Source organism: Falco punctatus (assembly GCF_963210335.1).
Source record: "Falco punctatus genome assembly, chromosome: 3".
Lineage (NCBI taxonomy): Eukaryota > Metazoa > Chordata > Aves > Falconiformes > Falconidae > Falco > Falco punctatus.
The window spans coordinates 107,602,981-107,625,982 of record NC_137582.1 but is presented as its reverse complement, the minus strand read 5'-3'; the positions used below and the strand labels follow the sequence as shown (position 1 = coordinate 107,625,982).

At 39.4% G+C, this 23,002-nt stretch overlaps 1 protein-coding gene across 1 annotated transcript in view; it reads right to left on the bottom strand.

Annotated features, from left to right (window-relative positions):
• The window catches only part of CFAP74 (cilia and flagella associated protein 74), a 97,704-nt gene that overhangs the window by 38,021 nt on the left and 36,681 nt on the right, over positions 1-23,002 (bottom strand). Inside the window, exons 3-15 of the mRNA XM_080381294.1 lie at positions 16,721-16,832; positions 15,838-15,928; positions 15,415-15,474; positions 13,474-13,572; positions 11,562-11,666; positions 10,187-10,360; positions 9,473-9,583; positions 7,525-7,627; positions 6,648-6,805; positions 4,475-4,685; positions 3,385-3,570; positions 2,139-2,312; positions 871-989 (exon numbers count right to left, since the gene is read on the bottom strand). Of these exons, the coding sequence (XP_080237420.1) occupies positions 871-989; positions 2,139-2,312; positions 3,385-3,570; positions 4,475-4,685; positions 6,648-6,805; positions 7,525-7,627; positions 9,473-9,583; positions 10,187-10,360; positions 11,562-11,666; positions 13,474-13,572; positions 15,415-15,474; positions 15,838-15,928; positions 16,721-16,832 (1,703 nt within the window). The remainder of the gene's footprint in view (positions 1-870; positions 990-2,138; positions 2,313-3,384; positions 3,571-4,474; positions 4,686-6,647; positions 6,806-7,524; positions 7,628-9,472; positions 9,584-10,186; positions 10,361-11,561; positions 11,667-13,473; positions 13,573-15,414; positions 15,475-15,837; positions 15,929-16,720; positions 16,833-23,002) is intronic.

Here is a 23,002-nt window from a genome sequence, read left to right as displayed (position 1 = left end):
TTTTAGGCTAGACTAAAATCTTTCTTTCTTTTCATTTCACAGAGTTCCAAGTAAATATTTTATTTTCTTGACTCACTTTTCAGGTAAAGACAAGTTGTGGAAAGTAATACTTTACATTGTTGAAGACTTGGAGTATCTCCAGAGAAAGCTAGTGCCTGAATTATTCTTAGAAAGCAATATTTTGTGGATATTTCCTTTTATTTATTTACTAACAGCCAAATAAAATCATTTATACAGTTAAACTGAGATCAATTTGCAACCTCTCCCAACTGGATGGAGTACTTCGTTATATAACCTGTCAGCAGGATTATATGAATGTTCTTTCCCAAGACCACAGGATTTGAACTTAAGTGCTCTTTGCCCACAGACTGCTTCCTTGATTTCATCAGCTTCCTTACACACAAACTTCAGCAGTCATCTAGAAATTCTGTGAATCATGCACCGAAGGATGGCAGCTGGTGAGAGGTTTGCCTGGGTTTAAAGGCCCTTGTGGTGGCCTAGAAAGAAGCTTGGGTCCTCTTTTACTTCTTTGTACCAATGAAGAGGTCCTTTTTAAAATGTTCTGACATTTTTGAAAAAAGCTTTCTACTTGTTCAGGGCTGGTAGCTGCCACAGGTCTCTATTGCTTTCCACAGATTAGGGGCTGGTCCCTTCTTATCACCACTACAGAAACCAACGACATGCAGCTGAGGCTTAGTAAGCCTCTTGCTCCTCAGCTTGGAGACACAGTTTCTTTCCTCGTCACACAAGAATGGAATCTAGTAATTTAGATGTGTCTACTGAAATTATTTAATATGATACAGAATTTGCTTACATCTGCTGTGGTACAAAGGTAAAAAAAGCAACTAGTCTACAGTTAATTTTACTTACTGAATACTGATGAAGTCCTTAAGCCATTCACTGATTCCCACTAGTCTGCAGGAATTAACACTGTAGGATGCGTTTATCAAAGCTATCTTCTTTTTGTAGATTTGACCAACATCAAAATCCTTGGAACACCAAACATATCAGGTGGTGTGAGTTACAGGAAGTAGCGTTTACACACATCATGACAAAACCAACTGCTTTCACCACAGCTGTGCCCACAGTCCCTATTGGGGTCCTTGGCCTGTGTGCAAAGTATTATCTAAACCCATCAAGCCCTGCCTGGCTCCAAACAAACCCTTGTAAAACACATAGCCTACATAGCCAGGAACTCACGCTTCATGGCTGGGGCACATTACTTGCGTTGGTGCGCAGCTAACACACCAAGCTGCTCTGTCTTTTCTTGCAGTGAACGTCAAAGATGTCAAGTCACATGTGTGGACTAACCAAGTTAACAATTTAAGACTGTGTGTAGCAAAGGCAACACAGATTTCTGAAACACAGAGCTGGGTGTCACCGTCTTCTGACAGAGGTCTGCTGTTTCTGTGCAAGGCACAGGTTCCCAGCTCATCAAACCTCATCAAACCAGAACGCCAGGAAAGCTGTACAGCTGGGCACATCCACTAACACGTAGATGAGTCTTGTGGGCTGCCTGGCAGCACGTTTCTCTGACACAAAAGGTTTGTCTGATGTGCCATACTAGCAACCTTTTCAAGTACAGAGGACTAGGCAGAGTGTTATACTTTCTCACAGTACACTTGTTAATTAAAATACAGATATACTGCCGCTCACTTTCCTCATGACCAGTACGATATGATGGTCGCTTGCAAACTGAAATCTTGACTGGGTCATAGTCATGACTTCAAGGGCATTTTTTTATAGTCATATTGTATATACAAACAATACCTAAGTAACAGTTAGGCTGCGCTTAAAAAAAACCCAACCAAACAACAACAGAACACAGCGTAACAAGCTGTTTCATTATTTGCTCATCTTTCTGGCAGTATTTAAATTCCCCTAAGTAAAGGAAGTATTTTATAATTTAGAACTAAGTAGTGAAACTAAGTAGTTTATTTAACCTGATTGTAACTTAAAGAGATTGCTAGATAAAAAGGCAAATACTGTCTCACGTTTGACTAAAGACCTATCAAAGACAAGAAGTATTATATTTTCTTTTCCTTCCCATGCAACAGACTTTTGATCAAGACATTGCTATGTACATACAGTAGACACATACATCATCTTTATAGATCCTACACAGAACGGTCACTAACCTTAAAATGAATGCAGCTTGGTTTACTATAGAAAGTACATCCCTTACGTTCACGACCAGACACTATTTGCTTGTGAAAAACTCCAGTTTGGAATTTCTCCCTTTTTTTGTCAAAAAGTTCTTCTTTCACTACACTTGTAGCCAGCTGCTTTGGAACCATTTCTTCTTTGGATATCTAATAAGGAACATCGATAAAAAACACCATGACTGTAAGTGTGATCACAGAATCTGTAGCTCCAAGTAGAAAAGTCTGCAGAATGGAATCTTTTAGGATCTGGCCAGCCTTTATCTGTTTCTCTCCAGATCAAATTCAGCCTCCCAGCTTCCATATGAAGAATTTTACTCTCAGCTGTCTGTTCTGTAGCTTATCATCCAACACTATGACATAGTGTTTTTAAAGGCAGCATTAGATCTTGTGCGCTTAAAGGATTTTTTTCTCCCTCAACTTCTTAAACAAATACTCATTCAGAAAAAATCAGCTAACTTCACTGCAACATGGCAGCTAAGCTGGTGAAGGTTCTGGAGCATAAGTCCTATGAGAAGCGGCCGAGAGAACTGGGGTTGCTTAGCCTGGAGAAGAGGAGACACAGGGGGGGCGTTATTGCTCTCTACAACTACCTGGGGGTCAGTCTCTTCCCCCAGATAACAAGTGACAGGACAATAGGAAACAGCCTCAAGTTGCACCAGGGGAGGGTTAGATCGGGTATTAGCAAATTTTTTTTCAACTGAAAGGGTGGTAAAGCACTGGCACAGGCTGCCCAGGGAGGTGGCAGAATCACCATCCCTGGAGTTGTTAAAACAAAATGCGTAGATGTGATGCTCAGGGACATGGTTAAGCGGTGGGCTTGGCAGTGCTGGGGTAACGGTTAGACTTGATGATCTCAAAGATCTTTCCCAACCTAAGTGATTCTGTGGTTATCATTTCAGTTATGGTCCAGCACTTCTTCCATGAAAGTATGTACTGACATTATTTCTTTTTGATTGATTACAAAGTCTGCTCTTAAATGTCTTCTACATCTCAGAAAAAGCAGTACATGCAAGTATACCTTTGAATCACATTTAGGATTTTAACTTCACAGTTCCACTGTATAAGAGTATTTTATATTATTTTATATTATACTCCACTTTATAAGAGTATTAAGTATATTATTTACTTCTGTTTAGAGTATAGAATACTACTACTTTGCTAGAAGGTATGCTTTTCTTTGCCTGTTATTATTTCTAGTACGAGATATCACAACTTTTACCTTGTGCAAGTCACATTCCTGATCCCAAAGTCCTGGGAACTCAGGTTCTAGTAGGGTTTTGTCCCTCTCTTTCTCATCGTCATCACTTTCACAGAGCACGTCATGGGGTATTTCTTCAGAATTCTCTCCTACAGAAGCAGTTCTCTCACCCGCTGAGGAACAAGCTAGTGGAGAGTGCCATGACTTCTGTGAAAGACCGTAAGTTTTGAAGATACAGTTAAAAATTACTAAAGGACAGTTACTTCAACAGTTAACAGTTTATGAGCTCTTTTAACACAAAAATGACAGGTGTATAAAGCTCAGAGGCCAAGGATGACAACTTAGGTCAATCCTTTCTTAAAACACCGAATACAAACAAAATCTTACGTTAAAAGCATCTGTACGCTGTTAACTGTACACTGTAGGAGGCTAGAAACCAGTCCCCAGGCATGAGAACACTGACTGCAGTTTTTGAATGTTTTGTATATCACGTGATAACCAAGGGCTTTGTTGTTTCGTTGTAGTATGACTATTTCTACCAACACCTCCCTCCCCACCTCTTTTCTTTTAAATACCTAAAGATTGCATGAGGCCACTAGTTTCATCAGGGAATTAAATTCCATCATTTCACCTCCATTCACCTTCATTTTCCAAGCCAGTACTCCCTGGAATACTGCGAAGATAAAAACCAACGGAACTATCCAGACCGCTTATGTCCCTGGTCTCCTTTGTAATACAGTTGAAATATTTCTCGTGTGCTCACAAACTCATCTGAATCCTTACTCAGGGATGAAGGTAATTAAATAGGAAGTGATGGTACTCTGCATGGCTTTTGATGCCTCTTGCGATTCATGTGTCTGAAAATTCATGTCTTCTTACAAACCTCCCCACACCAAGCAAGACAGTGTCTTTATTCATATAAGCATCAACAAGCAAGACAAGGGAGACTAACGGTCATTAAGAGATCTAGGGGAGAAATGACCACCCACTTGTTCTGTACTATCCGGTGTTTGGTTGTAGGCTCTGCTATTCAGAGACAAGAGAATTCACTGACCTGCACCTCTGACAAAAAGTACACCTAAAGACAGGTAATTCTTAGGCCTTTGTTTACCTGTGATACTGCTCCAGCTGAGTGTTTGCAGGTCTTCTCGATATATCGCCACGTTTGCGTTCTCCACAGTGAAGAATCCTCAAGTTTACCACTACCCTTAATTGCCTTAGTACAGGACTGACTTCTTTTCTGCTTGCAAATAGAAGCTTCTTCTTGCAAAATTCGAGAAACAATCTCAATTTTTCTTGACTTTTGCCGTTTTCTAAAAGCTCTGTAATGTTGTAAGAAATATTAAACCAACTATGAATTATTATATTAATAATATTCACTGCAGTCCAGTTTCTTTTGAGCCTCTAAGCTAAAGAGCAAGTCTTTAAATTGGGTGCATTGGTAATTTGTGCGAAGACAACAGGTGATTTAGAGGCTATTTATACATTTTTGCAGACTAAATATACTCAATTACAGTGTTTTACAAGTTGAGGAGTTGACAAACCATAGCAGTCACCGCTACTGAAAAACGAAGGGTTTAAATACTTTTCCTAACCTTGTCAGCTATTTAAAGAAAACTGCCTATCTGAAATCCAGTGGATTTAATAAAGGAAGGAAGAATGTTTTAAGATAAGGACATAAATACTGAACTTGGAAGATATGAATTCAAAGCTATGTACAACTACAAATTCCATGACACACTGCGTAGCATGACAAAAGTGACAGTAGATAATTTAATCTCAGTTTTAATACCAGCAGTTTAGTACACAATTTTCTGCAACAAATATTACCCACACTAATGATCAGTTTTAATATAGACCTTCACCTCTTCAAGTAATCCATATAAATAATTACTGATTCTAAACAGGAGCAAAGAAAATATCACCTCTCATTTAAATACAGGCTACTAGCTACTGAAGCACTTTAATGTCTGAATGTAGCCTCATAATGTCCCATTGCAGCAGATAAATGGCATCCTATTTGTAATGTATTTTTGCAAAATCGCAGTACAAGGAAGTTAAATCACGGATACAAAGACATAGGAGCAGTATACTGACTCCCAGTGCTAACTGCCTTAAGTAAAAAGCCATCCACTCTTCCTATCAGTTCTTGGCTTTACAAATCTTTTTGTAGGTGATATACAAATTAATGGCATAATGGTTTTAATGACTAAAGAATTATTTTCTTTTGCAGATAATTCAGAAATGTATGTTCAGGCTGAAATCTACTCGGAGAAAACTGAGAACATCCCTTCACAGGAGAGGAGAATGGCAGAGCCCTGGGAGAAATAACTAAGCAGTTCCTCAGCAGATTAGGAGGATAGTAGCTGAAATTAGAAGAGAACTGCTATGAGGAACACGACACAGCTAACGTTAAGACTAACAACCTGTGATCTCCCTTGGCCTGCAAAGGGAAACAGTGAAAGGCAGAAAGCAAGGTGAAAAGGATTAAACTTAAGAGTTGGGTATTTCCAGCAGATCTCTACAAACTCATACGATTATTTTATTAATATGCTTTTTAGAACATATTTAGGGATAGCAGAGGTGGTGTTACGCAGCTGTCAAAACTGAAGCTTTATTTAATCAAAACTTAGGACTTACTGGACCTTTATTAAACCTCTAACATTTGCTACAGTTTACTGCCCTTGTAGCAAAGCCAGCATGCAGAAATGCATATCTCAGCCATCCTCTGTTTGGTATCTTAGCTCAAATTCATCTTCATGAGTGGTTAAAAACAATAATTATGCTTTTTACCAGAGCAGATGACGTACAGGCACATTCCCATCAACTTTGTTACACAGGCAGACGAGTACTTTCAATCAGAAAAAGCATGAAGACTACCTTGCTTCTACTGCAGTGCAATCTTCCAGAGACTGTCTCTAAAAGCCTATGAAAGCTATTCAGTTTCTGTAGGGACAGCGTTCAGGAAATGCAGAAGTACAGTTACTTCGGGCATCCAGTTTAGATTCACTGAATTCCCCTCCTGAAGCAGTTTATCTTCTTTGCACTACTGATAGAACATGGGCTCCTAACTTTGGTTCTCTGAATAACACACCTAAGCTAGAAGTTCAAGTCGCTTAGAACAGACTATACAAATATCACACATCCAGAGTATAAGCATGAGTTCACTCCCTTGAGACAGCATCGTAAATCTTATGTTTTCAGAATCTGATTAAGAGCTCAAATATATTCCTGCATGAGCATCAGTAGGCAGCTGAGAGTTTGAGATAGATAGGAATACTTACTGTTTCTCTTTTTCATGCTCTAGCTGTCGTTTATGGAGGAAAATTTCCTTGGCAACATTGCCTCCTTCTGCTAGGACAGCTTCCCTCATTTCCATCTCCTGCCTCTTTGCCTCAAAGGCCATTGCTTTCTTCAAAGCCTGAAGAGTTTGGAGTTTTTCCTATGAAGCCACACAAACCAGTTTAGTATTTGATTCATGTATTAAAGAATATAAACCAGAATCTAGTGTTGGTCTCCTTATCTAAGTATGAATTCATGGTAGATTTCCCTGAAGTAGAACTTCCTGTCTTTAATACACACGGTACTCATGGTGTGCTGAGATGCAGAAAGCTCTGCCTAGGTTAGGGCTACTTCTTTACGCTCCTAGCCTGCCTCTGAAATGCTACTCCATGAAGCAATGTGGAAAGATACAGTTCTAAACAAACCAGTATTAAATAAATGTAATTCCTTCAGATTTTACAGAACATAAGTAGAAAAGCAAAGTAGCACAGCTCAGAAATTCTTAGTTTACATTATTTAAATTCTTAAGTAACTGGTTTTCTTCTGTATGAAGCATAGTTGCACTGGGATTCAAATAACTAGAAATGCTTCTGGCTGGGTTTCAGAGAACTTGTAGTTTGCATTATTTTGAAGAGTCACCCTACCAGAACAGCTAGATTGTTGACAGAATCAGCTCTCTAAGTAGAAGTGTCAAAATCTGCCCATACAAATCTAGCACCATTACTCCTATAGTTAAATTCTCCCCAGTTTCAAGGGATTTGGTCAGTGATCTGACAGCATCACGCAATTCTGCAACAAAAACTCAAATTACTTGCATTAAAACCTAGCAGTCTAACAAGCCAGTTCCTTCACTCCCTATGCAAGCCACAGCAGCAGTACCCTGTTGGAAGTTAGGCTGTTTTTCAGGGAAAGCACAGCTTGTATCCTTCTCTCCATATGCTCCTGAGTTTTCACTTCTTCCTTTGCATTTTTTTCATGAATTCTGTAAGCAAAGTAAAATCTTTCAGGCTCATATCCTGGAAAGCTTTTAGTATTAGAATGTTTAACCTGACAAGTAGTAATTGTCGATGTCACCAAACATTCTTCCTGTAAGCCTCTGTGTTTACTATGATACTGGGTGTGGGTACAGCGTAACAGTTGGAAGACTCTTCTATATACGGTACCGCTCAAGTTGCAAGTGCCAACAGGCTTTCAACTAGTTTGCTCAACAACTTTTTTTTTTTTTTTTTTAAATTTTGAATATGAAGAATGTGTTCCACATTATGACATATGTCTAGTTGCTAAAATAAAGTAAGAATTCAGGTGTTGCTCATATAACCATTATCTAAACAATTACATAGCGAACTTTATATGAGCCAACCACTTGTATCCACGTTAAAAATAAACCCTAGGAACTCCAAAAGCTAGAAATATGTGGGCATGAATCAAGCCTGAGAGTATTCCAGGTAAACTAGAAAAAAACCTAGTAAGATCAACATATTTGATACATTACCCAGGGAAAAAAAAAATGGTTTGTTTCTATTTGGTTGTTTGTTTTCAATTATTAAGTCTCACATGCCATCTAATGAAAAATAAACCATCACAGAAACAGTACAATTATTTACATGACCTTTTTCAATGAAGTGCTAGCATACAAGTAAAAGTAAGTAACAAAGCTTCACAGTTTCTTTAGTAGCAAAATAATTCAACAGCGCAGTAATTATATAAACATAAACCCATGAAGAGAACATTTAATTTACCATTGTCCTGGGTTCAGCTGGGGTAGAGTTAATTTTCTTCTTAGTAGCTGGTGCAGTGCTGCCTTTTGGATGTGGTATGAGAACAATGCTGGTAGCACACTGATGTTTTTAGTTGTTGCTGGGTAATGCTTATACTAAGTCAAGGACTTTTCAGTTTCATGGGCCCTGCCAGCGAGAGGGCTGGAGAGGCACAGGACAGGACATGGGGGGGGGACACAGCCAGGACAGGTGACCCGAACTAGCCAAAGGGCTATTCCATACCATATGGTGTCATGCTGAATATATAAACTGGGGGAAGAAGGAGGACAGGGGGGACATCAGGCATTATGGCATTCGTCTTCCTGAGTAACTGGTACACGTGATGGAGCCCTGCTGCCCTGGGAATGGCTGAACACCCCCTTGCCCGTGGGGAGTGGGGAATGAATTCCTTCTTTTGCTTTGCTTGTGTGTGCAGCTTTTGCTTTACCTATTAAATTGTTCCTATCTCAACCCTCGAGCTTTACGTTCCTTTCTTATTCTCCCCCTGTCCCTCTGGGTGAGGGGGAGTGAGCGAGCAGCTGCGTGGTGCTTGGCTGCCGGCTGAGGTTAAACCACAACAACCATCAACCAGAAAAGAACAGGAGCACAAAGAAATGGCCTATCAACCAATTTCACCAGGCTGCAAGAAAGCTTTTTTACCACATTTCAGAGGGAATATACAACAGCAGAGAGCAGGTTTGAAACCTGGAATTTAGTTATACTACTTCAGAAACAGTTCAGTTAATGACATAAATATATATGAAATGTTTCAAATCGTTATTAATGCCTGCAAGCAGTCAGACCCCTCTGCATCTCATCAAAAAGGGACACCTTCAGCTACAGGGACCCTGAAGACTACACTAGTGCAGTAAGTGGATCGTCAGCTTTCCAAGTCCTTTTGTGCCATGCAAAATTTGATTGCTTCACTGCCACTAAGTGAATGCTTCATGGCAGAAGATTTCCAAGTGTAACGGAAGACACACCTAGCAGAGAAATGACTATATTTCAAAGACTGAAGGATAAACTATTGCACACCAGAGAATGTATACAATAACAGAATAAACAATAACCTTGCTATGCTTTCTCTGAGGAAACGGACTGCTTTTTCATGGTTCCTTTTGGCATCTTCAAGTATTTTTTTATGCCTTTCTTGATATTTTTTCTGGGCTTCCTCTTCTTTTCTACAAAAACACAAGCAAACCAACAATTGCAGCAGGACTAAGGAAACCTTAATTCCAACACAATGACATCTAAGGGTGGGGGTGGGGAGATTATTAATATGTGCTGAAACAAGGAGACTAATCTCCGCCAACTTCCCCCCCTCCCCCTCCCCTCCTGTTTTCACAAAACCAAGTGGTTTTATATGTAGAAAAATTTTTTTAGACATTTTAGACAAATTTCTAAACTAGTGTTCGCTTTCTCTCCAAGAAATCTCGATGAACCTCACCATAGGTTCAGAAGGTGCTGGTGGCCAACAACAATGCAGACACATGCAGTTAGTCTGATCCAGCAACTTCATTTCCTTAGACAAAAAGCATTCACAGTTTTTGTGTTTAGCAAGTTTATTTTCATAGATCAGAAATCTTTGCCTGCAGAACTGCAAGACTGTGGGCAATTTTTACTTTAGTTATGTTTCCTCATGCTTCTGAAGCAACATGCAGCTAAGAAACACAATATCACTATTTTTGGATATTATTTAAATTAGCTCATCTTCTCAACACCTGAAATAGTGAGCTGGCTAAAAGTAATTTGGAGAAAGGAAGCAGAGGCTTATAGATGCTTACTTTGCTCTAGCCCGCCGATTTTCTTCTGCTTGCAGTGCTGCTATTTCTTCCTTCCAAATCCGCACCTTTGCTCGTTCTTGGTATTGCATCTCTAGCTCCTCCTCATCTTTTTTAAGTTGTTCATGGAGGATTTCATATTTTCCCTGCTCAGTTTCTATCTGCCACATCTCAAGCCTTTAAAACAAAGCATGAGCTGCTTTCACTGAAATACTGACATTCTTTCACTTACTTGAGACTATCGGGTAGCTAAGGCTCTACATAAAATAAATAAAATAAAAGATAAAATCGAAAATATATCCATGTTTTAATTTATTTCTTTAAATTATATTGTAAATCATACCTTGTCACTGACACAGGTATTGTACCTTTCAGACTAAGGCTCATATCTAACAGCATATCTCATTTTAAAGACATCAAAAATATCAGTAAGCAAAAAAGTAAAAACAAATTAAAGCTCAAGGCTCTCTTTCTCAAATTTACATTCACCCAGAAAAAATAAGACAACAAGAAAAATTAGAAAAATAGCTTTTTCTTCAACAGTAAATAACTTCAGGGACAGGCCATAGCTTTTATTCTTCTATGCTTTGTTGAAGGAATTTCGATATGATAGGGATACGTTTGAACCGATTAATAGTTATTGCTAATCACACAATAAATGAGTCAAGCCTTTATAAGCTATTATACAACACTGCAGCAGAACACTCTGTATCCTGGTTAACCAAGTGGTTAACCACATCCATAAGCTCATGCTTGTGTTCTTCCTTTGATGCAGTGGCATTAGTAGTTGTACCTCTGGTGCTAAAATATAAACACACGCTCCCATTGCCTTCCACAAAACAGTTTTATTCTGTCTTATATAAGTAATTTAGTATGTGTGAACAATCAATTACAAACAGCAATACTAGCCTAGCATAAAAATACCACTACAATGTCTCCATTCTCAATTTAAATCTTTTTCTTTATGCCCTAAAAAAAAAACCACTAAGAAGCATATATTAGAAGCATTTATGCTCATTCAGAGATCAATGTCACAGACAGATTTACTTTCATCCAGCTTATTTCCCATTTAAAATAAGACCTGTTTAGGTCCACAAATTCTGGACAACTCAACTAAAACTAAAACTTCATTTATGTGTGCAAAACTAACTCAAGGACTGAGCCACAAGCAAGCAGTTTCCTAAGCAATGAACTGTTCAGGCTAAAAGTTGCTCTTGAGATCCGCTGCTTTGCAGTCAACCTCACATGACCTCAAACGATGTAGTTCAGTATTTACAAGCAACTTCCGTAGTGATTAACTTTTGAATCCATTAAACAGTATATGAAGAACACAATAAAGATTGATTCCCATCAGACTGTTTCTCATTCCCTCACTTACATGTTTTCTTGTAGTGTCACAGCAACTTTCAACTCAAAATCCTCCTCTTCCTCCAGTTCAGCGCACAATTGATTGCGCAGTGCCTGAAGGCGGGACAAGGCTTCACTGTTAACATTAAAAAGAAACAATCAGGAAGAAACTGGAACTAATAAAGGTTAAAAAATATAATCTGACCCCCACCTCCAAGATCAGCAGTGATAAAAAGTAGGTTTGAGGCTGAGATTTATGTTTTAGAACTCCACTAATTTATGCACTCTCTTATTTAGCCTTCTCAGTATCCATTCTTCATTCAAAGGCACAGCTTTCTTTAAACTATTACACACTGAAATACTCCTCTAAGTTTCAACCAAAGCCATTGACCGGTAAAGTTTAATGAGACTGTTCATTTCTCAAGCTGATAAAAGTAGTATTACTGATAAAAATTAGTTTAAGCGAACCTAGACTGATTTTGCTTTTAAAACAGCATTACAATATTCCATATACTTCGTCTACAATGGCAGCATTGCCAGACAGTTATTTTCCTTGGTCTTCTCTACCCAGGAAGACTAACAGAAAGTATGCAGAATCAACCACGAACTGACTATATTCAACACAGACTCCCTTCCCCAAAATGAAAATTGGAAATGGATCTTCTACCTGAACCTACTACTCTTACTTCAGAATTTTTGTATTGGGCATCAGTAATGTTAATGTCAGCTAGTATTTTCATTACTGCTAAAATACATTACCTCTGAGCTTCATAAACCAGACATTTATCAAGTTTCTTATTCTATTATTAACTTGTTAAATATAATAGATTGCAAGAATTGATAAGCACAAAAACTTCCACAGAGCTTTTCTGTCTTTGTTGGGTTTTGTTACTAAAACTGTCTGAGATCCTGAACAGGGAGTACTAGCACCCATCATAGGGGTCTCATTAGCATTCAACTCATCATTTTTGTTTAAGCAGATATTCCATTTTGGCAGTTAACCTACCTTTATCATTGCACCATTCATCAACACACTAACTTGAAGATTAACACAGATCATAAAATGCAGCTGCAAAGTTTGTTCACAATACACTGGTTCCTGGTACACAACCCACCCACTTCTTTCTATTTAAACCAAATGTGAAGAGTACAGTAAATTGCCTCCCACTTTATAGCAGAAGCGTTACAGAACAGCTCCTGGATGCAGAACTACTCCTGAAAGGCATTCATGCATTTCACAATATAAAATAAACAAAAAAAGAAATGGCATATATATACATACATACATATATATATATGAAAAAATCCTGATTGTAACAGTTAACAGAAGCAAACTCATGACCTCTAAAACTGTCATAGCACATTGGGTTGGTTCATCATACTGAACAGAAGTGATTGAGACCCTGATAAACATAATTGACAGTAATGGGCTAGGCTGATAAAATAACCTGTTGCTGTTATATTTTAAAATATCTTTCCTGTCCATTCTTAAGTTTCCACCTCTTTCTGCACTGATTTACCTAACAGAATATTACCCCTAGACCAGAAAGCATAGAGGTCAATGATTCCCAAGCCAATCCACCATTAGTCTATTTCAAAAGGAGGAATTATTGTTGGAAATACATTCAGCCGGAAAGTGACTGCAGTATTAGCCACATGCCTTCAGCGACAGGGGAGTGAAAGCATTGCTCTGCTCAACAGCTGAAAGTGCAGCAGCCTTGTACCAGAACAGCCTTCCAAGCTAATGCAGTTACAGCTTAACCTGAGCATGACAACGGGTTTCATCACTGGTCTGTTAATGTCTTTAACATATGTGCTTAAGAATTCTATCAACTGTTCAACAATATGGAGAGATGAAACCAAGAAAGTTTATCTCATTAATTACACACAGATAAACACAGTGGATGCCTGTAATCTTTGGCATCCAGAAACTCTCTACCTACACATTGCCAGCCTCCTCCTCTCTCTCTATTTCAAAGTCTAAATAATCCAGCTGCTCTGCTAGCACCTTGATCCGCCGTTGACAGGTACTCAGATCATCTCTGCAAGAAACAAACAGATTATTTATATTTTGCAAGTTCTTCACTCTTTCTGAAGAAATTTTTCCTTTTGTGGGCAAGAGTCACAGCTAGGATTCCTTCAGCTCTCCCAGTTCCCCACCACCATCTCACTTTTTCTTTTAAGATCTCACTATGAGGTTCTTCAGAAGCCCTGGTTAATTTCAAACATTTTCTCCAAAGATCCAGGAAAATGTGACAAGTGTATTCTGACATCATCCATAGTTCAGGCATCAAAAATGACAACAGCATAAACAGCATCTTTGTACATTAGCTTTCTTCAGAAACAGTTGCTGCTAAGGAACATCTTTGTGACCTTAGCACATCAAAACACTCATAGAAGGTGCTTCTCTTGAGTTATGTGAGCAACTCCACCGACTCTAATGTACCATATCCATCACAGTTAAGAAAATGTTTCCAATTAATTTTCCATTTGATCTTTCCAACTGACTATTGAACTATCATGATTGTGCAGACATCATTGAAAGGAATTAGCATCTAGTTCTCCCAGACCAAACATCTCTTCTTTAACATTCATTACTGCATTTAATTTTTTCAAGTATGTAATTAATTCTTATCCTCGATCCTTAATTCTTTACAAGAGTTTGGGGATATAATGAAAATATTCTATTAAAAAAGTGTTGCCATCACATAACTTTCAAAAAAAGAATTCTATAAACTGTAGTATTTGTTACAGATACAGTATCCCAGTATTTGATGATGACTTAGGCCATCGGATCATGTTCGCTTAAATACTAAACCTGGCTTTTTGGGCCACAAGTTCCTTTTCTTTGACCATGTCACTGAGCTCTTTTAGGTTCCTCTGTAAGGTTAATACACAAGCTTTATCTGTATACTTCATAGCCTGAGTTTTATTAATGTAGTCCACATAGTGTTCCAAGCTTTTCCTTTGAATTTAAACACAATTAACAATGAAACCATAATGAGAAATTATGTGAAGTTTGTACATCATCCACTTATGCATTTGTGGGTTGTTTCAGTTTTGTTCTTAGTCTAGCAGAACTGTTACAGATATGACCAGTATAAATAAGGAAACAAACTAACATAATCTGTACAGAAGTTTACACACACATGCATTTAAGCCAAGATTTTTAGACATGCATATCTGATGTTGAACATTTACACCAACATTTAATGCATGAATTATGGGTCTTTGTTCTGAAATGCCTGTGGTTGATTATACCTCGGGTTTGCAAATTCAATTTTTCCTGAACAACAGTCTAAAACTTTAAAGGGAACATTCCATACTAGTTTAAAACATATTATATACAGCAGACCAGTTTGTTGATGTGCTAATCTCTCTTATCATTTTGGTCTGCTTAAACACATAGCAAGAAAAGGTCTGAAGGTCTGGGGGGTTTTGTTTGTTTTTCTAAATCATTTTGGTGTATTTTGAGTTTATCTGTTGATAATGGTAACACTGCCAGCACGTATTGGTGGTAGGTATATGTGCAATGCAACCTCCCACATACATATGTTAATAGATGTTATTTGAGCTTTTCATCGTGCCTTATAACCCTGCACCAGGTCATTCCAGGGCAGAGATTAACAGCCTCCTCAAAGTAAGCCAAACCATGCATTGATCTTTGACGAGAGCAATAGCTACTTAAGGCCACATTCAGACCACTAAATTCCTTTCCAGGCATGACCTCTGTTACATGTAAACTTACTTCTTCAGGAGTAAGTCCACTGTACCACCTACTTGTAAAATCAATGAGTACAAATCTACCATCATACCAATATCTGGTCTATCACCATACCACTTTACACAGTGGTATGAAACCCTGTACACGTGAAAAAACTTACAATCCAACACTGGTATTCTTTGGCAGACAAGCTTCTCTTTTTCCAACTGCTCCTGATGTTCTACAAGTACAGAGGGATAGAAACACAACACTACATATTATTACAAAGAGTTGACTGAGTTTTAGAAGAAGTGTAAATTGGTTTGAGAAGAGCCAAATCACCCACATTAACGTGGTGCAATCATTGTGTTACATGTGCACACCTACAATGGCTTCAGATTAGAAAGTGTTCAGTCTGTCTTTATCTTACCCAGCTCATTGTTTTAACAGTAGCAACCAATTAATTTTTTGTAGACGTCTATATTGCCTATGACTAATTTGACAAAAGAATGCATAGTTGAATTAACCAAACCTTCTCTTGAAAATGTTTAAAGGAAATTACTATCAAGAAAATTACTGTTAGGACTGGTAAGAAGTGATTTACATGCTAGAATCAGGTTTGTCTCCAGCTCGTTCAGCAGTGTCCTCATTTCCCATTTTGACACCACAAGCCAACTCTTCTTCAAGCTGGTATTCTAACAGATATTAAAACAACAGTTTAATAAAGAGATTTAAAACTCTAAAACTCAAAGCTCTAGGTATACTTCCTATCAAGTCAAAACATGGACAATCAGAGACAACATTTTATAGCATTACTTCAGTGTATATTAAAAAAAAAAAATTGTATAACAAGACACACAGGACTACTATGGTACACCTGCAAACCCAAACAGGAAAATACCCTCTGCCTTCACTATGGAAGTGTCACCAACAATCCAATGCAGGTGGAAAAAAACCCAAACAAAAACAGGGAGGGGCAGGGGGGAGGCTAATTATTGACAGGTTTTGGCCAACAGCCTAGTATGTTTATCTGACATTACCTTATCCTACTGTACTGTGAAGATCAAAATTTTTTATAAGAATTCTTGTAATCAAGAAAATTACAACGAGAAAAGAGCAACCCAAGAACTCTTTTTAACGTAAAGATCAATATTCAGCACTACACCACGATAATCTGTAAAGTGGTAGATACGTATTAGATTTTTACCATCAATAAATCTGAACCAAAATGCCTTACAGAGGTAAAAAGTAGAGAATTTACTGCTACAGAAAAGATGAGTTTGATTTGGGTTAGTTACAGCTGTGTAGCATAATGCTAGAGAATACCTACTGGAATCATTGCATTTACTTGGAATGTCATTCAACCCTAGAACCGTACTGTTCCCATCTACTATGTTAGAAGACACATTAATGTTAGGTTTTTGTGAGTTATCCAAACAATACACAATTTTCACCCTCCCAGTGTTCTTCCACATCAGAGAACTGACCAGCTTCCTCTTCGTTTTCTTCCAGAAATGGTGGAAGATATTTTTGCTCTTCTTCCTTAGTATAATTGATCTCATTATCTTCCATACTGATAGTTCTTTCAAAATGACCAGGCTAAGAAAGAGAAGAGCATAGGATTTACATATATATATATATATATATATATATATATATATATATATAAAATCTCCAAGAACTTGCAATAGTGGTGACTATATCTTGAGATTAATTAATAGCATTCAGTAAATACTTAATGCTTGTGAAATAACTGGATACAATCACACACCTTTGTACTAGTCAAACACTTTGAGTATCAACTTTAATAAATGTCTTCTAGAAAAGAAAGGCCACTACCATTGTTTTTTTTTAATAGCAATCAGTTCAATAATTAAACAAACCTTGTGAATGTATTTTATCTACTTAGGCAATCACTTTACTCAGGATGATTAGGGAACAACTCCAACAAACACTACTTGCTTTTGTGTCCTATGCAGTTACCGAATGTTAAGTAAACAGTTCTCATCTCAAATGCTGACACCATTAATTAGAATTCAGTAAATTCTATATGTCATCTGGAATGAGTTATCACCACATGCCTGAGCATCTCAACAAGATCTTACTCATACAGAGAGTTGTACACATGATGAGTATTAGTGAGGGTGGTGGCTCAGCTTTGGGTGCATTTATCAATCCTTCTCAGGAACTCAGAAACATAAACTAGAAGAGAGTTATCTATTTTCTCCAGGTAAGGAACAGAGAAAATACTTCATGTAAGTATGGTGCAGACCAACCAAATCATAAGAACCACCTTAAAACCAAGCCAGAATTTCCACAATGGGCTGCGACTGACTTAGGGATGTTGGCGGCACTGGGAAGTCACACAAACACAAGACGAGCCCACAGCCGCCCCAAAGGCTTCCCCAGCTCCAGCCGCCCCAAAGGCTTCCCCAGCTCCAGCTGCCCCAAAGCTTCCCGCAGCTCCAGCCGCCCGCAGCACCGCCCCGGGGACACCAGGCCGAGCCCTACCGGCGGCAGAGGGCCCGAGGGCCTTCCACCGGGCCGCCACCCCGCAGCGCCTCACCGCCTGCAGGCCGCGGCCCGCGCCAGCCGCCAGGAGCCCGCCCAGGGCCCGCGGCTGCGCCTCTCCCCGCCCCCCCCCGCCCCGGCGGCCCTCCGCGCCCCGCCGCCCCAGAGCAGCCCGGAAAGCCCCGCGCGGCCCGCCGCTGGGCCGAGACGTCCTCCCGGGGGCCCACAGCTGGCGCGGCGGCGGGCAGGGCCGAGCAGGCCGCCCCGGGCCCCGCGCCTCACCGCCGCCTCAGCGCGGCTGCGGTCGTTGGCTCCGCTGCCACGGCAACGCGGCAAACCACACCCAGCCGACCGTGCGGGGCCCCCCGCCCGCGCAGTGGTGCGCGCCGAGCGCCGCCGTGCTGGCAATGCCAAGGGCGGGCCGAGGGGCGGCGCGGGGGGGGCCGCGGGCCTGCCCCGGCCAGCGGGTGGCACAGCTGAGCGCCGGGGCGGCGCGTTGTGTCTGTTCCCGCCTCGACGATTCTTTTATTTTTAGTAGCAGAGGTTAAAAGATGAACTGCTCTGCAACGCGACGGCTTTCCGGCTGTGATTGGCAAGGGCTGTCACATCTTGGGGAGCTTTTGGCACGTGCACTAAGATACATGTAAGGACGAGTGGCATGGCCGTGTGCCCCTCACTGCCCCGTGTCGCACATGTGGCTGCAGGGCCGTGGCACCTCTCCAGCCACGCTTGGGCGTTGAGCTCGGCTGGCTTCAGGTACCTGAAATCCCAGAAATTTCCAACTTTCAGCTTACTATTTACTTTACACACACGTCTACACTTTCAGCAAGTTGGTGGCATTATGATGGAAAAAAAATCTTTTTAGTCAATTGACCTGATGTTCCGCCATGCAGAAGTCCTGTAGATTTGAAGGTCGGAATAGGCACATTTTAGAATATTGAAGATTATCCAGTTTCAATCCAGCATGAAGCTGTCTTAAATGGCTTTTCAGAAATAAGCCTGTGCTATTCTGACAATAGGATTTCACCATTAGTTACTAATTAAAGGTTATTACAGAAAAAATCCTGTGTACTGATCACACTGCCCATCTGTAACGTCATGTTCTGAATGCTTCCTCCAGCTTCAGCAGAAACCGCAGGTCTTGAGGTTCCTGGTAAATAATGGTCGTTACAAGCATGCCCAGAATCACTAGATGAGCAAGTGTTTAGATGGTATTTCAGTAATTGACACAGTAAAGCTAATGTGTCTGTATTCAGAGGATGTGTCTCCGTTGGAATACTCTGCTCTTCAGCGGTATCTTCTGAACCTGCGTGTTTGCTACCATGTGATCAGTTGCCAGGTTTTAGCTCTGAACTGGTAATTAACTGGGTTTCCTTTCTATTCTGTTCCAGGTATTGCCTTGACAAAGTTAAGGAACAGTGCAGTTCCATTCACAGAAAAGCAGATCCTTGTCCCCTTATTCTTGGCGCTGGGCCTAAATGACATGCTAGAGAAATTCAGCTATGCAAAGATTCCAAGGGATTCAGTTATTAAAATATTGGGGCATCGTTCTTTAAGCGGAGCTCCATACCAAAATACACACTGATCTATACACAGAGACAGAAAGCATTCTCGGATTTATTTAATTGAAAATGTTCCCCAATTGTTAGCAGTATTTCTGTAATTTTTTACAGTTGCTATGAGAAGCAAGGTCTGTTTTTTTGATACCATGCATGTAAGCACACGCTGCTAATCTAAATATTTATTTCCACTGGCACCCACAGTATAGAGTATATATTATTCACAGCAGCCCATTAATTGTCCTACACTTATGCTATACGTCCTCATTCTTTAGAAATATATGGACATTCTGAGCTCTATAGATGGTAGAATCTTGATTTTATGGCATCTATTCATATTACATAAAACAAATTACATACAGACATTTGCAGGATTAAAGCTACAAGATGTAGGCTAAAAATATGCAGTGATTAACTGTATAGCTCTCTCTGCAGATCTAGAATAGATATAACTGTTGTTAACTCTGAACCTGCCAGTTCTCACACTCCTTTAGTCAGGACGCAAAAGATCCAAGGACATTTTTTTCCCCTCAAGAAAACACTTGTAAGAACACCTGGTAATGTCACTGATTTTCAGTTTCTTGTGATATTTTTATCCAGGATATTTATTTAGTCCCAGTTTACAACTGTGTGGATGATTTTCATAACAACAACAAAAAAAACCAAACGTAGTTTTAGCAATAAATAAATACGAGTTTAACCTCTAAGGTTCCTAAAACCCTAATCAACACCTGAGTCAAAAAAGAATAGCTGATTTGTGTCTTTGCTGTAAACCAGAATGGATTATTACCACTGCTGCAGCCAGAGACATAGCATTCAGACATGATTAGGAATTGAATTGTCATTTTGTAGAAAATGTTGACATAATATTCACTCTGAACTGGACAAAGTTCAAATTGCTAATCCAACTTAATACAGAAATACCAGCTGTTTTGTTACTGAGGTTTTACAATAACCCCCTTCCCATCAGCACCAGTCGGCTCAGAGTGCTCACTACCAGTTACGCCTGACTGCGTGATTTCCTGGCCACTGGTCATGATTTTGCATCGGGTGATTAATTTGACATGAGGGAAAGGCAATCTAGATTTTTATCTCCCATATAGATGCAAGAAGAGAAAAGATACCTGCAGTTCCTCTGAAGATGCTAAGTTACAGCTCCCCAGGCAAGTTCTTACCTCCCGATCCACAACTTAGCCCTGCCAAATTAAAGTAAGTGAATCTATTCCAGCTTTAAGCTTCAGGAGATGCACAAAAAGGCATTGGGTGATGGTACTTTTCTAGACTTCGTAGGCCCTGACCACCAGTGATACACCTCAGAGAAACTGGGTAATGTAGTAAGCATGTATAAACTAATACCCTGCTGTTTTCTTAAGGTGAAGTTAAATTTAGAGGCATTTCAATGGAGTTACCTTAGTACCACCCCATGATAGACTGGAAACTTGGTAGAACTGGACGGTTTGGTTTGCTATATGGCTACATGCCGTGCTTCTGCCGGCAGTTGGTATTTCTTTTCTGAACGTTTCCAAGGTGACAGTAGCTCATATACGGAGCTTTCTAGCTTTTAGGCAGGAAGACATGCCAATAATGGAATCTTAATTTTTGCAGCGTGGTTCATAGCAGATTACATAAAACAACTTCTCTGACCCTATTCTATGATACAGATAACTTTAACAACAGCAAACAACTGTAAACAATGGCACAATGTTGATAAGCCTCTTACCAGTGAGTCACCCTTACAGATGTAGTAAGAAAGAGCGAGAGGGGAGTTTGCTACCAGAGCAGTCCATCAAGAAAGGACCCAGGGTGACATCAGCTGTGAGTGCACCATTGAGAGCAACACATCTGGAGTAAGGCAATCATCTCCAGTCCTGGAACTAGCCCTGGCTCAGGGACAAAGTGGGGAATTTCATCCCAAATCTGTTGCGTGGAGAAAAGAAAAAGAGGGCAAAGTGTCTGGCCACACTGCACTTCTTGATTTAAAAAAAAAAATATCTATGCAGACTAAGGGAGGAACTGCATGTTCTTCAGAACGTTTGGAAACAGGTAAAAACTGGATTTCTCAGCCAGTGCTTTAGGTGAGAAGACAAGTTGTGGTTAGACTGATCTTTACTAAATACAGACACATTTGTGTTGGGGCCACGGGACATGCATACAGTGCAAGCACAGTACAGCCTCTGAAATGAGCTAAATATTCCCACCATGAGATTGCTACTGAAATTCTGAAACCTCATTTATAAAAATAGGCATATGTGTGTAATTTATATATCTAGAGACATTTGGAGACGTTGCCACAACAGTCTTTCACTAGCTTTTAAGTCAAATCATGGGACAGTGAAACTAATTATCTATGTGGTACATTTTTTGCCTCTAAAAATTTTATGTGACAATATGACATCTTTACTTTTCTGGCAGTAAAACTACCTATCCTGTTAAGAAAATTGTCCATTAAGAATATCAGGTAAAGCAGTGCAACTGTAAAATGAATTTTAATAATGTCCTTTTGAAATGCTCTCAGAATCCTGAGGTAAGAAAGGACTATGAACACTTGTTCTTTGACCCAAATCACTGAGCATATTTCTCTGCAATCCCATCAAGCCATGCCCTCCAATAAAATTTCTTACCACAAATTAAATACATTATTTTACCATAGCAGTTACAAAAGTATGAGTGACTATGATCAGGAAAAAATCACGCTGGTTACATGTTCCAGAAGAAAAATACTTGACAGGTTTTGAAATGTGGGTTTCTGGCTTTAAGTATAGCAAAATACTACTTCAAAGTTGTGACCTTTGCTACTAGTTGAGAAAGGGTAAATGCTTCAAATATTACTAATTGTTAATATAGTAATAATAACTAATGGTTTAATAAATAGTAAAGTTTATAAACGATATCTACTTGTGAAGTTGTCCAGATGTGGGCAGAGCCCATCAACTTTCGACAGACTCACATAGTCAGCTAATACAGAAATACCAACCTGGGTATCACCGTGGTCGTCATTACACCACCTTGCCAGATCTGCTCTCGGTTTACATGTACAAGAGCAGAGATGGAATTTTGTTCTGAACTGTGTAACTCTGACCTGACAACCTGGCCGTGTTGGAGCACGGTTTGATCCCATGCGGTCTCTGATGATCCAGCTGGGCTCCATATGCGAGGTCAGCCTATAGGATTGGTATTTCCATAAGAGCTAGTGCCTGCAGCCACATGCATTGAGGAGACGTAGTAATTTAGTAGAGTGACAAAAAGGCTTAAGAAACATTTAATATCTTGGGCCATATTTTTAAGTATATTTGACAGTTCCAAGCCAGTAGCTAAAGGAAAGCTTTAATTATTTTCAAGAGGATTAGATGGGAAAGATTTGGGGAGCTTATTTAAATTGTTTTGTTTTGATGTTTTAATAGCAATTTTAATTGTTTTTTAATCTATCTCTTGAGAAATTTTAATCTGTCATTGACTGTAAAGAGTTTGGGATATTCTGCTAGAATTGTAGGAAATTAAATACATTGTTTATCATTATAATTTTATCCCTTTTCTTCCCTTTGGCTAATAGGAATTATTAATTATGCGTGGGGGTGTACATATATATGTGTGTGTATATATATAGAATCACAGAATCATTTAGGGTGGAAAAGACATTTAAGATCATTGAGTCCAACTGTTAATCTAGCATGTAAAAGCCCATTTTGCTTAACTATGTAT